Source organism: Alosa alosa, chromosome 15, assembly GCF_017589495.1.
Source record: "Alosa alosa isolate M-15738 ecotype Scorff River chromosome 15, AALO_Geno_1.1, whole genome shotgun sequence".
Taxonomy (NCBI): Eukaryota; Metazoa; Chordata; class Actinopteri; order Clupeiformes; family Clupeidae; genus Alosa; species Alosa alosa.
In genome coordinates, this window is record NC_063203.1 from 19,024,974 (window position 1) to 19,040,998 (window position 16,025).

A 16,025-nucleotide genomic window follows, 5' to 3' on the forward strand; every position below is an offset into this window, starting at 1 on the left:
TGACTATGTGAAGCACATTGGGCTACCGTTATGTGTATGAAATGGGCTATATCAATAAATCCTGACTTGACTTCTGAAGCTTCCAGTACTGAACCTTTTTTCGATACAATTATAGATTCACTTCACTTCACTGGTTCAGAAAGTTTCAGTTCGCTATCACTACAGGGGGGTAGAAATACACAGACTAATTAACAGAAAGACAGAGGACTGGACGAGACCAACAAGACAATAACAGGGAACAGGTGCAAGCAGAAACGGAGGGAAACTAACGAGACAGGAGTGCAGACCATATAAGGAGATGGTCTATGGCACAAGCTAGGCCAACAAAACATACAAGAATGGTTACAACATTGACAGGTAGGGGAAGACAAAACTAACAGTCCAGGTGGGGATCCTGACAGAATATATATTATATTATATTATATTATATTATATTATATTATATTATATCTGTATATATTTAGTAGTATACAGGTAAGCATCCCAGCAAACAATTTTGGTTTGTTTTGGTGGCTCAATTTTGGTCATTCAGGAACACTTTCTTGACTGCACGGTTAAATCTTTGGTTCTGGGAATGTCCGCAGAACGTTCTTTGAACCAGGCTTAAAACTCGAGCAGAGAAAAAACTGTAGCCAGGGATTTTTAATACACATAACACATCTGATGGAAGTGCATCCATATGCCCTCTCTTACATATCCTTTTAGATAGACAGAGCCTTTATTGTCCCTTATAGGGCTAATCATTTCCACACATCTTCTGTGAATTCACCTTTCATTAATGTGTTTAAAACATGCAATTGAGTTGAATGGAAACCCAGCTTATTTCGCTGACCAACAAATGTTTGCCCTTTGTCAAAAATGAAAAAGATGAACCTGTTAAATTCAGTGAATGATATGAAATGTCCTGCTTGACATTTACATAAAATACACGGTGATGGCCTGCAAAGAGGGCCTGTGACTCATGTTTCTCATGCTACCTCCTACTGCTGACGCAGAGGATCATTTGCATGGCAGAGAACCTAAGAAGAATATAAGTAGTTCAGCAAGACAAGCGTCTGACTAAAAATTGGGATTGTTATCTGTTGTTATTTTTTACTAGAGGTAGCTATACATTGTTCTATTCCTAATCCTAGGTGAATGTAAACATATGAACAACATAAACCATATGATGTAACAAACTGTAAAGAGAGGAAAAATATAATTTTAGATTTTGATTCTGTTTCCACAGGTGTACAAGTACAACGATGGAAAACGTTTCATCCACCAGCGACCTTCTCCTGCTGGAAGAATTAGGGATTCCTGAATCATCCACTTATCCTGTGTTTTTCACATTACTCTTTGTCTATATTGGACTGATAATAAGCAACATTGGTATTATTGTTATGATAATTGTAGAGAGAAGCTTGCACCAGCCCATGTACTTGCTATTTTGCAACTTGTCAGTCAACGACATCCTTGGTAATACATTCTTGCTCCCCCCTCTGTTGTTTGACATGATCTCTAAAAACAGGTTAATTCATTTTAATGCCTGTGTCTTACAAGTCTTTGGTGCCCACACATATGGCTCAGCTTCACACACCATTCTAATTATAATGGCCATTGATAGATATGTTGCGATATGCAATCCATTGCAATACAGTGCAATAATGACAGCTAAGGCAGTGTGGACCTTGTCTGTATCTGCCTGGGCATTTGCAATTGCATTAGTAGGTATATTAGTGAGCCTAAGTCTCAGGTTGTCTCGCTGTAGATCAGTTATTCCAAATTTTTATTGTGACAATGCATCCCTGTTCAAGTTATCCTGTGAAGATGTGTCTGTTAATAATATATTTGGATTGTTTTACACTGTTGTATTACTGGTCTCTTCAATGGGCAGCGTTGCTGTCACATATTTTAGAATTGCTGTCGTATGTTGGACTAAGAAAAATGCAGAACTTAATAACAAAGCCATTCAGACTTGTGCCAGTCACTTAGTTGTGTATTTGATAATGCTATTTGCTGGGTTCATTATTGTCATAATGCATCGGTTTCCAGAGTACCCATTCTTAAGAAGACTTGTAGCTATTCTTTTTCACATTGTACCTGGTAGTTTAAATCCCATTATTTATGGTATACAAACTAAACATTTAAGGAACAAGATATTGCAGGTGTTTAGTAGAAAAAAAGGACCCAGTTAAAGGATAAATATTTATATCTTAAGAATAATGTAATAATATTAACAATACAATATTAATGATATATTATATCAGTGTATTTTATGTACTGTGTATCTATTTAATGAAACCTTTCAGTCCCTATAAATCTTAGACAATGGGCCTCATCAGTGAATAATTCAGCAATGAATCTCTCTAGGTCCCTCTAGTGTAAAAATACAATAATCACTGCTTCGCTGAAAAATAATCAGCTGTTTTTTATTGTTAAGTGTACTAGTTCTAAAAAAGCATCAGTCACCATTTGAAGTGATAGTTTTTTACAATTATTTTAAAATGATTTTACAGTAGTTATTCAGCTATAATGGGTATGCTGTAACAGTAACATACACAATATCATACATAGCTACATCACTGTATACTATTCAGTATGTAGAGATTAGAAAATGAACACATTTGCTTTTTTTGAAGTGGTTCGCCCACTATACCAATACATTTGACATTGTCATAAGGAGTGTCACGTGTACGTGATATATATTAGGAAAATAGCACAATTTCAAGAATTCTTAGTCATGCAATCTACCTTGCCAGTTTAAGCATTACCATTGTAATAATATATTGAAATTACACTCAGTGTGAATGTCCTGCAAAACATCATAAATAATCCAACGGGTTTATTCCTGTGGCACAACTGGCACCGAAAAGCCAAGGTTATGGAGTCATTCACTGCCAACTGAGATAAGGATTGTGTATTTTATGCTTAAACAGACTTATTTTTTGTTTTATTTAAACAGTCTTATTTATTTTGAAGTAATTGCCTGGTATTATATTGGTATACTCAGTGTGATGTTGAATCCCAACTTAGTGAGAGAAGTGGTTGTGCAGATATGTCACTCTGTCCCCATCATTTGATGGGATTGGTGGTAAGATGAATGCCATCTCCTTCCTTTCCTAAATGTAACTACCATAGGTGAGATCTATAGCTTGTTGTAGCCGAATGTGTAGCCTGTCACTCATAAGACAAAAATAAAAAACAAAGCATATGATGTATGATGTATTTATAGTTTGGCCGACACACTATGCAGATTCTATGACCTATCAACAGGGGTATAAAAATAAAAACATCTCTGTGTTAAGTTAGCCTTTAGAGTTAAAGGGGCACTTGGCAACTCAATGTAGCCTATTAAACCCATTTAGAAATCATTTGGATGGTTAAATGAGCTGTTCCGGGGAAAATGGTGACTTTCCCCGCTGCCCCTAGCGTCCCCAGGTGGAAAACCAACCTTGCAACATTGAGACTACCGGAAAGAGAAGTGAGAAACAAGAAAATCGTTTTAAATCGTGTCTCTTACCTTGTAACATCCACATTGTTCTGCTGAACTTATGCTAACCGTTTCGCTAGCTTGTAATAAACACATCCATGTGCTTTATCGTTACCTTTTTCCACAGTTTGAAATAGGCCTAGCATAATGCACAATTTCTCCAGCAGAGGGGGAAATATAGCTAATCCCAAGTTTCCCTTTAAGTCTTGTCTATATTGTACCTACTAAATATGTTACATTATTTACTGCATATAAAGTCTAGCCACATATAATAACTAGATGATAATCTTGGCATAATTATAAATAAGGAGAAGACAGAGACAATGGTTAGGCATAAGTTAATTTAATTAAAATAAATAAGTTTCAGTGCTAAGTGTCAATCTAACATATCATTTTAATACATTTACAAAGCATGGTAAATTCTGTCCCTTTTCACTTTGAGTCTTTTTTTTACATTTATTTTTTTAGTTAGCCTACTTCTATATGACTAATAGCCATTGAAACCTGTGTACGGCAGTTTGGATGTCATGTGAATCCAGGTATCAGATACTCTACCTTTATAGCAATTACAAAGCCTCATGGCATTCAGGAGTCAAATCTTGGCCGACTGCATGCTAAGTGGTGACACTAACCGCAGCACCACTATGGCCCAGGCAGGTAAGGGCATACAGTCAAAAAACCTCAAACAAGCAAAAACTGGAACAGTACATTAAGATGTGCTGTATAAATCAAGCCATAGGTACCAAAGAGCAATAATGTAAGGAAACTAATGCACATGGACAAGGAAGCTACAAATCTACTATAAGCGAATAATTACTAGCCTACTAATGTCTCATTACACCGTCATTTAAAAAAGTGTCATTTGAATCTGTGATCTGGTGGGTAATATGGAGGTGAATGAAGAGATCCCTGGAATATATTCATTTAACCACAAAACAATAGATTTCATCAATATGTAATAACTTTTTACAATTTACAAAATACAATTTGATACAGTATTTTGGGCCAAAGGTGTATCTGCCTTTCAGTGTTCCGTCAGTGTGAGTAATCTTTATTATTAGATGGCCTTGCCCATTATTAACAGACTCATCAGAAACACCATGATGAAGAAGATCCACATGAAGAAGCGGTCCAGCACTTTGGCGACTTTCTTCCACTCACTGGTCCGCCTCTGGGTAGCCCTCTGGTCTCGGTAGCAGTTGGCAATGTACTCAATATTCCTCTGCAGTTCCTGCTGCTCACACACACACTTGCTCTTAAACTGCGCCTCCTTCCCTTCGCCTCTCTCGCATCCCAGCTCGTTGCATCGCGCTCGCCTTGGGGCCCCCTCAGCGCTGTCGCCACAGTCCATGCTCATGAACACTCCGTTCCTCCACGCCGTGTAGCGGTTCGTGGGATTCCTACCTATGGAGCCAGCGGGGCTCAGGACTTGGTCGCCGTCCTCGTCCTGCTCCAGGATCTTCTGGGACATCTCGTCTTGTGGCCTCTCCACCCTCACGATGCTCTCTCTGCCCGCCTGGCCATTCATCCTGCAGTCAGCGGCGCTCTTGTCCAGCGGAGGTTCCAGTCTCTCAGGCTGGGGCATCATGCAGTTCTCGCCCACCTCGAACACAAAGCAGATGCGGGCCAAGTACTGCAGGATGAACTTCTTGGCCCACCTGGGGACTGGCTTCGCCTCCGGGCCACAGTGGTGAATGTTCATTATGAAGATGGTCAAGGCTGTGGATGCTGTTATCATGGTCATTGTGGCTATGTAGTATTTCCCTATAGAAATGTATACAAAAAAAAGTCAGAGATGCATTTTAAAAAATACAAATAAACAATTGACTGAACTTAAGATGTAGATTGATTTCCTTAGTTCAAGTTTAAGTGTAGATTGACCTCCTTAGTTCAAAACAATGTGACATTTTGAACTGTAAAATATGCAGTATATGTATTTATGGCAGCATAAACATTCTAACAACTTACACCCTCCAATTAAGTTTTCCAAGTACTAAATGAAAAGTTACCGATGAGAGGCACATTTTCAGATGGTGGCATAATTTCGGCAACCAGAAGCTGGAACACGGTGAGGGCCAGCATCACTGTTACACCCAGAGATACCTTCTCCCCTGAATCAGCGGGTAGGTAAAAGCCTAACGGTGCCAGGAATGAGATCATTACACACGGGATGAGCAAGTTAAACACGTAGAAAGACGCCCGGCGTTTGAGTTTCAAAGTATAGGTAACATCTGGATAAGGGTCTGCACAGCACCCATACAGAACCACACTCTTTTTCGCAGGCATACCGAGCACCTCCCATTCCACATTATCTACCAAGTCGGCCAAGTCAGCTGTTTCCATTGCATTCAGCAAGTCCAGCTGATTGCCATTGTATGTCCAGGAGCCGTAGGTTAAGCGGCATTGCTGCGCATCAAAGGGGAAAAAGGAGACATCCACTTTGCAGGAGCTCTTGGTGATTGCAGGGGAATCCCACATGATCTGACCATCATGTCGAATCACCACATTAGTGTCCATTGAGCCCGTAAAATGTTGGTCCGCACTGCATTACAGAAAGAAAGGGATGAAATACTGTCAAGGACGACAACAGGGATTCTTTAAAGGAACCATATGTAAGATTGTGGCCAAAACTGGTACTGCAATCACTTCCAAATTACTGTAGAGCGGTGTATCCCCTCCCCCTCCCCCCTGACTTGAGGTTGCAAATCCAGATGCCTAACACTACTGACTTTGTGATTAGTAGATAGGTAGAGGGGCGCATCAGGCCAAAACACAACATGACAATAAATGACAATATCTTGACCGGACTACTGTTGTCAGTGATATAAGTATTTGAAATGAACATGATTTCTTAATGTCTAGTGACATATCAGGGCCATTTTATGATTAATTGAAATACATTTCTTACATACGGTTCCTTTAAGTATCCCGAAACATTAACTGTAGTCTATTACATGTGCCATATGAAAACCCTCTCTGTACAGTATGGCATGATACTAATCTAATGTTTTAGCTTTAGACCAGCTTTTTCACATTTTCACCAGTACACTGTTAATCCTCATGAAGAAGAGCCATACTAAAGTCTTTGATATAAAAATAGATATGGGTCTTCCATGAGTAAACCCACTAAAGTGCTCCTGTACCTTTTAAGGCCCAGGCCCTATTAAGCCCCATTGTACTGAATTTGTTTGCAGTTCCACCAGAGTTCCACTGGGGGTGATTGCGGGCAAGTCCAAAATGAATGGGGGTCTCTAGATGGCTAAATTTGTCTCTTTCGCCTGATTGTCGTTGAAAAATCGCAGATTTTATTGTAGTTTCTGCAAGTTCAATATGGATTATAGGTCAAAAGTTGAATGAACGAGTATTTATGTCCTTAGATTTCTTACAGGTTGGATCGTTGTTGCCCATAACACATTCTGCTAATGAATGACTCACTGGCACTTTTGACAGGCTTTTTAGAATAAATAAGCGACTTAAAAAAAATATCATAATCTGCAGTGTGTATTTCCTTTGCCTCCCCTTTCAAATACAACATTCAAATTAGACAAAAAATTATATCCTGAGAAAAGTGGATTTTGAGGGGTACAGCTCCATAGACCTCCATTCATTCTGCACTCGCCCGCGAGCGCCCTCACATGGAACTAGAGAAGGAACTGCAACCAGTTCAGAAACCGGAAGTTTCCCGAGAGTGAAAGTTCTCTGCCAGTATTAAGGAGGAATATGTTGCCAACTGATAAAATCAATACCATTCTTACCTACTTGTTATATAGGACTATATCAGGTCTCCATACATAACTACTAGGTATACGGATGGTATCGAGTCCATCATAATCATCTTTATTCCACCTTAGGTGCACATCTATCCACACCTGTCGTATCCATAGATACGCTGTGAGAATCTGGTTACGTTCATCCTGAAAAAGAAGGCATATAAAATGCGAAATATGAAATGTATCAGGACAAATTCCATCGTCCTGATAAGGATTACATTCTGTGTGCATGTATTAAATAATGCATTTTACATTTTGTTGCACATATGTGTATATATGTCTTGGGGGGATTACAACTACCTATTATTAATTTTATGAAATGAGTTTAATTAATTGCAGTATATTGCAAGCATTGACTCTGTCCTGATCATCCTTGATCAGCCTTGGACCTGATGACATTATAATCACAATAATTATTACAATGTTACCATATCGATGATCTGTGACAGGGTGATTTGAAGGGTGACATTCAGGATGTCTCCTGTGTCTTCCACCGGCCGCAGAGCATTCGAGTAGTTACTGAATAAATCCTTCAAAAGCTTCTGAGCATAACTTGTATGGGCACTCCGACAGGCTATGATACAACAGTCAGAGACAGAGAGACATAGTAAGAAATCACATTTTAAAAATGCCATGTCTAAAAAAATAATAATTTGTATTTTGGAAATAAAGATATTCTATTAGGAGTATTAAAGATTGTTTTAATAAGTGAGTAAGAAAAGTGGGGCAGCCGTGGCCTACTGGTTAGCGCTTCGGACTTGTAACCGGAGGGTTGCCGGTTCGAACCCTGACCATAGGCACGGCTGAAGTGCCCTTGAGCAAGGCACCTAACCCCTCACTGCTCCCCGAGCGCCGCTGTTGTTGTAGGCAGCTCACTGTGCCAGGATTAGTTTGTGCTTCACCTCACTGTGTGTTCACTGTGTGCTGAGTGTGTTTCACTAATTCATGGATTGGGATAGAGACCAAATTTCCCTCACATGATCAAAAGAGTATATATACTTATACTATATTTAGAACCACCATTGGAGTCCCAAGAACCGCTTTTCAAGTTGGCATTTTACACACAAAAAGATGATAAGTGAAAGTTTTTCCAGAGGTCCTGAATGTCATCACTTCACCATAGATCACAGTGTGATCTGCTATCACATTTTTAGATGTAGTAACTATTGATATATTTTGTTGAACATTTGCTGTATCTTTTCATGGAATGACAAGAACTACTAAGACTGTGAAAACACATCCTGAAAAGTAAGAAGACTCCATTCCTCAGGAAATATTATTACTATTTTGGATGGACGGCAAAGCATTTTTTCCATCAAAGCATTGTTTGTTTGTTTGTTTTTTCAAGAAATGCCTGTGCCTTGTACTGACATAGAAAGCATGTTATTGTGCCAGATGGCCCGAGCAGAAAGGTCTACGCTGGTAGATTACCAACCATTTGAGGCTATAGCAAACAAGAGATAAAGTAAAGCTGCCATCACTAGCAAGTAGATATAGCCTTCCTTTTGGTCTCTCTGATCACATATATGAATATAACATCTGCTATAAAATATATGTAGGCCTATACAAAAAACATGTATTGTATAAACACATGGATATTTTAAATATGATTAAATTCAAGGATGGTGCATTTGAAAATGCTGACAATTCCATCATGTCCGATTCCCTGCAAGGATGTATCATTCACACATCTTAAAACTGTCACCTGTCACCAAATAAATGAATGTGAAACGCCATGTGAAAACTGATTATTCTAACGCGAACAACTAGCATCCGTTTGTAGTAGGCTACTCTTTGAGGATAGGAGGATTGGGGCAGGCCAGATGTTCACAGAGCTCTGTCATCTCAGTAAAGCCCTCAATAGTCCAGAAAGGCAGGAGGATTACTCTAATCAGCCCTGCGCAGCAAATACTTAAAACGTCTGAACGTGCCTGAGAAAACAGTGAGAGCAACTAAATGTGTCTAGACTTTTCATTTCTCTGTAAATAACAACAATGAATGAAATACAATGTAGGCCTAGGCCTACTTCCACATGACATTTTAAGGTGATATCATGTAACTGGGAGTTTAAGTGCAATTTGGTTAGAAGATGCTCAAAGCAACGTGCGTGAAACATCCTGATATCTTCTACAAATTGACAGTTTTTTTGACACGTGTTTTACAATTGTTTTGCATATTGCTATTGCACAACTAACAACAATAAAAACTCTGTGAAACCATCTGTTAACTGCATCATTTTAGGCTTACAAATACGTGTAGCAGTTAAGAGATAGTTGGCATAATGTAGGCCTATTACCTGGTATAAAATGCACGGAAAACAAAAGAAGAAGTGCATATATTCCACGAGGCTTCATCTTTTTGGAAATTACTCCTCGACTGCATGCGGTTACAATTCTAGTTTAAGAGTTAAATGTTCCTACAGATAGCCTATACATGTAGGTAACAGCCAGGCTTGACAAGCGCAGGACGGACTAGGATAAAGCAGCACAGCATCGTTTAATCAGGACGTCACATGACTGTAGGCTACTCAAGTTCAGTGACAGACTGAGAGGACAGACTTGTAAAAATGCGAGCCCCATCTGTTCTGCACGTCTAGAGTAGAGACCTCAAAAAGGACGCATCTCTCAGAATCAAAACAGCGTGTATTCAATAGCATATGTCTTTCTTACTCAGCGTCAAGAAAAGCACAATTTTCATGGAAATCGAGGACAATGGTAACCATACTATATAGTCCTTTTCAGTGAGATTTATGAAATTGTTCACATATAGGCTAATCTCAACAGCCAAAGGTTTGTCAAATGAAGGACTACTGCAGACTTATAGCTACTATTCATTTTTAACAAACAGCTGTCACTACATTACCTGCACCTGCAATTCATAACCACGGGGTAGCGCTGCATAATCCATTTTCAATTATTACTTGAGAGAAAGCGGAGTCATCAATGGTATAGTCTAGATAGGCTGCTTATAACCTACTACAACATGTGTGGGGGACAAAGTGTGAGACCCTGTTCACACAGAGTAAAAGACTTACATTTCTGGGAAATAATAACCTAAAGGATACAGAACAGTTTCAGAGTAGTTGCTTGTTGTAGATAGATAGATAGATAGATAGATAGATGGATAGATACTTTATTGATCACCAAGGGGAAATTCAATTGTATGTCAAGTATGACTGAAATTAAAATAATGACTAAAGGCTACACATCTCCCTGTAGCTTTTCTTCATTGGTCTCATCAGTTTTTAAAGTATTCCACTCTCTGTTAAAGTAACACAACATAGGAAATTACTTACTTTCCTTCTATTTTCAATGTACAGGGTATTCAGCCAGTGCTACTGCATGGGGTGCCCAATTCGCTGAAAACTGACAACAGGGTCTCATGTTTGTTTCGGAACAATATAGTGCAGTATCAGCTATACCAGGTTAACATCGTCAACATAGTTTTAGCATTATTCCAGGTTAACATCGATTATAAGTCTGGTTATCATCAAAATAAGTGTGAAGCCATTATTGTAAAGGTATAAAAGCCATGATCATCATTACAGTGCATGAAAATGCACTGTTCTGTTCTCCGAAGTCTTCTTCTTCTTCTTCTTCTTCTTCCCACCAAATTTCTGCGTCTAATTCAGCTTCAACCGTTTAACGTAGAAACTTCGTTCAAACGTTGTAACGTAGGTCTTGAAAAGGAGACTTGAGGAATGTATTTTTCACTTTTGTAAACTTTATACTTTTTGAGATATTAATAAAAAAACAAGTTTTATTTTTCCCCATAGACTTTGTATGGGGACTATGACATCATAATGGGCTAATTAACTTGATTTGCACCTGTATCAACTTCCAGCTACTCAACTAGGTCCCATCAAAAAGCTAGTTAAACTGATTGCACCTGTATCAACTGCTTTCTGCTCAATTAGGCCAACTCTCTCTGTGTATATCTCCATTCTACAAGGATATAAGGCACATTCCATCCAACTTTCTATCCATTCATCCTCTTCAAACCATTCACTCATCTACCCATTAAACTATCCCATCAACATCCATTAAACAATCTGCCTATCAACATCCATTACACTATCTACATTTAACTTTTAAACTATATACTCTGTCTCAGGCTTTAAACATACAATCTGGCTCTACAGATCCTGTTCAACTATTTCTTCTGCCCACAACTGTTTCAAAATAAATGTCCTCACTACAATAATTCACTATTAAATAATTTAACTATTTAAACTACTCAACTATTTAACTGTTCAGCCATTTCAACTGTCAGTTGTTATTAACTATGACTTCTGCCAACTGTTATCAAATAAAAGTTTGTTTTGCATTTTATGTTAATATACAGTATGTTTATATTTTCATGCACTGGTAATTTCCTCGAAATTACATTTTCTAGTTTTTCTTCCGACCAAATTTCTGCGTCTAATTCAGCTTCAATCGTTTAACGTAGAAACTTCGTTCAAACGTTGTAACGTAGGTCTTGAAAAGGAGACTTGAGGAATGTATTTTTCACTTTTGTAAACTTTATACTTTTTGAGATATTAATAAAAAACAAGCTTATTTTTCCCCATAGACTTAACATGGGCTGATGACATCACAATGGGCTAATTAACTTGATTTGCACCTGTATCAACTTCCAGCTGCTCACTACTAGGACCCATCATAGGGCCAGTTAAACTGATTGCACCTGTGTCAACTGCTTTCTGCTTAACTAGGCCAACTCTCTCTGTGTCTCTCCATTCTACAAGGATATAAGGCACATTCCATCCAACTTTCTATCCATTCATCCTCTTCAAACCATTCACTCATCCACCCATTAAACAATCTGCCTATCAACATCCATTCAACTTTCTGTCTATCAACATCCATTACACTATCTAAATTCAACTTTTAAACTATATACTCTGTCTCAGGCTTTAAGCATACAATCTGGCTCTCTTAAGACTACAGATTCTGTTCCTATTTCCTCTGCCCACAACTGTTTCAAAATAAATGTCCTCACTACAATAATTCACTATTAAATAATTTAACTATTTAAACTACTCAACTATTTAACTGTTCAGCCTGTTCAACTGTCAGTTGTTATCAACCATGACTTATGCCAACTGTTATCAAATAAAAGTTTGTTTTGCATTTTATGTTAATATACAGTATGTTTATATTTTCATGCACTGGTAATTTCCTCGAAATTACATTTTCTAGTTTAGATATGTTGGTCTAAACTGTGTGTTACACCAAACAATGATTGTGTAACAGAAATAATGGCACTATAGCAAAATGTGTCATTGAAACAATCTTACTCTTAATAGATAGATATAGTTTATTCATCCCGAGGGAAATTTTAGGCACCCAGTAGCTTATACAACCAAAACACACCACACATACACACATATACCTCACATCCATAAAAATCACTCACAGAAATGTAAAAAGTAAAGAGCATGAAGTGATTAGGTCTGGTATAGACTGACCCGGTGATGCATTGACCATGATAAGGTGCTATAGTCTGTGTAATGGTAGTGCAAAAGTGAACAGTGCAGGGATTTGAACAGTGCAATAACCTAGACTGTTGTTAAATACTATGACTATGAATAGACAATAATGTAAACATATATTGCTTGACAAATAAAAAAGATAATATAGCCTATAGAACAATAGAATAACAAAAAAGTAAGTTATAAAGATAAAGATTGTAGAAGCAACAGGTGTAAATGTTTTGACCACCAGATTGTGTAGATGGGCTAATATAGCCTGTAAGACATGCAGTCAGATAGACAGCAGACACCGTGATATGATGGGGACAGAGAGACAGGCTCATGCTGAAAAGTCCATTTCTCCTCTCCCCTATTGTGTGGCGTTGAAAAGTTGGATGACCCTGGGGACAAAGGACCTCTTCAACCTGTCTGTTGAACATGACAGTGACAAAAGTCTGTAACTGAACATGCTATATAGATACATGGAAAGTGTTTTGACATAGCACCCACTGGTGGTCAAATGTCAATAGATTTGATGACCCTTTAAGTGAAGGGAGGCCAAAGATTAAAATCTTCAATCCCATGCCCCCTAATCAGAGTTTGATTAAGCTATGCAGTCACTTCCTGTTTGGAACGGTGTGTTACATGACGACATAGTGATAAAACATTCTTCCAGTGTGAGAAGACAAGAGTTTATCTTTAAGACTGGACAGAATCAGTAGGAATGTCTAAAACAGTTTTGATTAAAACCTAATACGCCTACAGCAGTGTTCATACTTTTTGTGCTGTATTGGGCTGAGAAGGAAATCTGATTTATGTATAATGCAAACCTTTTAAATATGATTTTGAAGAAACAGAAGGGACAAGAAAATAAAACCCCTCCCACACACAAATGATTGTATTGCAACAGAAAACATAACCATACATTACCGATAAACCTGGCTTTACCTAAAAATGTGCATTGCATTGACTAATCTGGCACTGACTAATCAGCCTGGATACCAACAGTACCACTACATTGCAGATTTCACAGTGATTTACCGTACATGCATTGCATTCTTGCAGGGTGGGGAGACACTTTTTGATCATAAACAGATGTACTCTACTGGGTGTTACTAAAACCACTGCCGTCCAGCTTGAAGGAAACTCCTGTTTTGTTTACACATTTAGGGCTCATACCAGTGTCCCATAGGAACCACGATTTCCTGCTCTGGTCTCAAGACACACTACAGAGGCACCGCCCTAACTAATATACTAGAATATGCGGGCTGAAGAAAATGTTCTTGTTCAGAGAAAAAAGTACATTTTCATCAGTGGCTTGTATAGCCTACCATGTACTGTAGGTTTAACTCAGCTCAAGCAACACAAGGACAAAAGCTATTTCTGGCACTGAAGGTGGTCAGTTTCGCGCTCAGTGTATTTAATTATTTCAATATATAAGCCGCGCAAGTGTGAAAACACATAGAGAATTTAATGAGTTGGCCTAGTTGATTCGGAAAGCGGATAGTTCAATGGTGAACTGTGTAACACACTGACTAATGTAGGATTACTTATAGTAAGATGAAAGTGAAATTTTAAGGCCTTGGTTGATTCAGGCCACTCACACCACCACCCCTGAGGTCATTCTATTATGTTTGAACTTCAAGAGTAAGAGTGTCTCCAGCAAAAATAAATGAACCTGGTGTGGTGGCTTCCATTTCTTTGGTAGTAGGCACATACATGTCTAATTAAAAATGTCTCGTCTTGTTTCTCACATAGAAGTGGAGAAGTAAAAATATATGGATAGCTTCCAAACTCACAATAAACATCTGCTTTGCACCCACACTAGCCCAATCTACTACACTCCATTATCCCAATAAACAAAGAGCGGCAAACACTAAACCCCCTTTGCTTGGCACTGCTCAGAATAAGCTATATGCAGGTGTTTCAACTATCCTCATGTGGTTAAATCCCCGCTCTACACCTGAGACAGTCAACGCCTATGATACTCATAGTGTAGTCAAAGTTTTAGGATATCGTAACAAAGCCTAATCTGTTAGTTTGGTTGTTTGTGCTGCCCGGCAGCACAAGCTGGTGATTTCACTGTCAAATGATCCCTCTGACGAAGGTGGATGTGACATGGCAGGCGGTTTTGGCTGTGAATGATACCTAACAACCCTCTTGACAGACCAGAGGATAATTTAACTATCAAATGAATCCCCGGGAAATGGAGAAGAGTTACTGGCCTCACGGTCTTTGGTATCTCTACTACTTACACTTAGGGGTCAGGGTTTGTAAAGCTTCACTTTTTTTTGTGCACAGGGAAAAACATAAAGAGGAGTTATTTAAAGAAGCAGGATATTTCCATGATGCATGTGGTATCATGAAAGAATGGTGCCCTGCAGGCGCCTCTAGACAGTTATAAAATAATGCCCTTTCTCTGGTCAGCCTGTAACAAAAGCGAATGGATATTGTATTCATACATTTTATAAATGTTTTCATGAATTATATCAATAGTTTATGAATAGAGTTTGTTTAAAAAGTTGTAAAAAAAAACATTAGTTGTGGATGGTTTAAATTCCAATCCCTATATGACAGACAGACTCAACTTGCAATCATCATCTGAACTCCCGCCTTTACTTTTTTAAGGTCTAAGTTACATTCTAGACAGATTGTTGAGAGGAGAGAGAGAACAAAGTCGCCTTGATTTCAGACTCACATAACTCTCCCTTCTATCTCTAGGCCTGAGGTCTGGAAATTCCAAGACAGCAAATGTTGGTAAAGAATTCTCGACAGGGTTACACAACTGGAGAGGACGGGAAGAACAAAACACTGAGTTTGCATGTGTGAGTGTGAGAGAGAAAGACACAGAGAGAAAAATGAAATCCCCAGTTAAAATAGCTGTGGATTTTGTAGAAGGAAGTAAATGACAGGTTCCCTTTTTTGTGCACGCGTGCTCCCTCTCTCCCTCTTTCTCCGTCTCTCTCTCACACACTCTGTCTCCCTCCCTCTGTTTCTTTCTCTCATGCTGACTAATGACTCTGATAGGAAAATCAGCACAGCTTATCAGAAGTGACTCTTCTTTGTTTCCTCTTTTGTATGGAACCTTAAGCACACCTCAAAATTCAAAACAGGGATACTATAGCATAGAGATGCACCAACACTTCCCAAATAGCATAAAACCACACTCTTAACCAACTATTTAAATAAAAGTTTTAACTACTGTCCAATGTTAACTGCTGAGATACAACTACACATTATCGTCTAATCACTTTAACTCGGATTAGTCCAGATTTAGCATTATTTTGCATTTAACATAGGCTACAGTAGA

The 16,025-nt window shown here is 38.5% G+C and overlaps 2 protein-coding genes across 4 annotated transcripts; one reads left to right on the forward strand and one right to left on the reverse strand.

Moving 5' to 3' along the window:
* Positions 1–339: 339 nt before the first annotated feature.
* On the forward strand, positions 340–2,177 carry LOC125308361 (olfactory receptor 52E4-like). The gene is made up of 2 exons (XM_048264817.1): positions 340–385; positions 1,229–2,177. Exon 2 carries the CDS (start codon positions 1,245–1,247, stop codon positions 2,175–2,177), a length of 933 nt encoding a protein of 310 aa, XP_048120774.1. The 5' UTR covers positions 340–385; positions 1,229–1,244.
* A 1,622-nt stretch (positions 2,178–3,799) lies between these two features.
* On the reverse strand, positions 3,800–9,671 carry chrna10a (cholinergic receptor, nicotinic, alpha 10a). Of its 3 annotated transcripts, XM_048265622.1 has the most exons (5): positions 9,539–9,671; positions 7,671–7,816; positions 7,232–7,386; positions 5,482–6,014; positions 3,800–5,236 (listed from the first exon to the last, which is right to left on the reverse strand). In XM_048265622.1, the coding sequence occupies exons 1-5, from the start codon at positions 9,594–9,596 to the stop codon at positions 4,530–4,532; spliced, it is 1,599 nt and encodes a 532-aa protein (XP_048121579.1). In that variant the 5' UTR covers positions 9,597–9,671; the 3' UTR covers positions 3,800–4,529. The 3 variants fall into 3 exon arrangements, with proteins under 3 accessions (XP_048121579.1, XP_048121580.1, XP_048121578.1); XM_048265623.1 differs by lacking the exon at positions 7,671–7,816 and having other exon boundaries at positions 9,539–9,606; XM_048265621.1 differs by lacking the exon at positions 9,539–9,671 and having other exon boundaries at positions 7,671–8,028.
* Between the last annotated feature and the right edge of the window lie 6,354 nt (positions 9,672–16,025).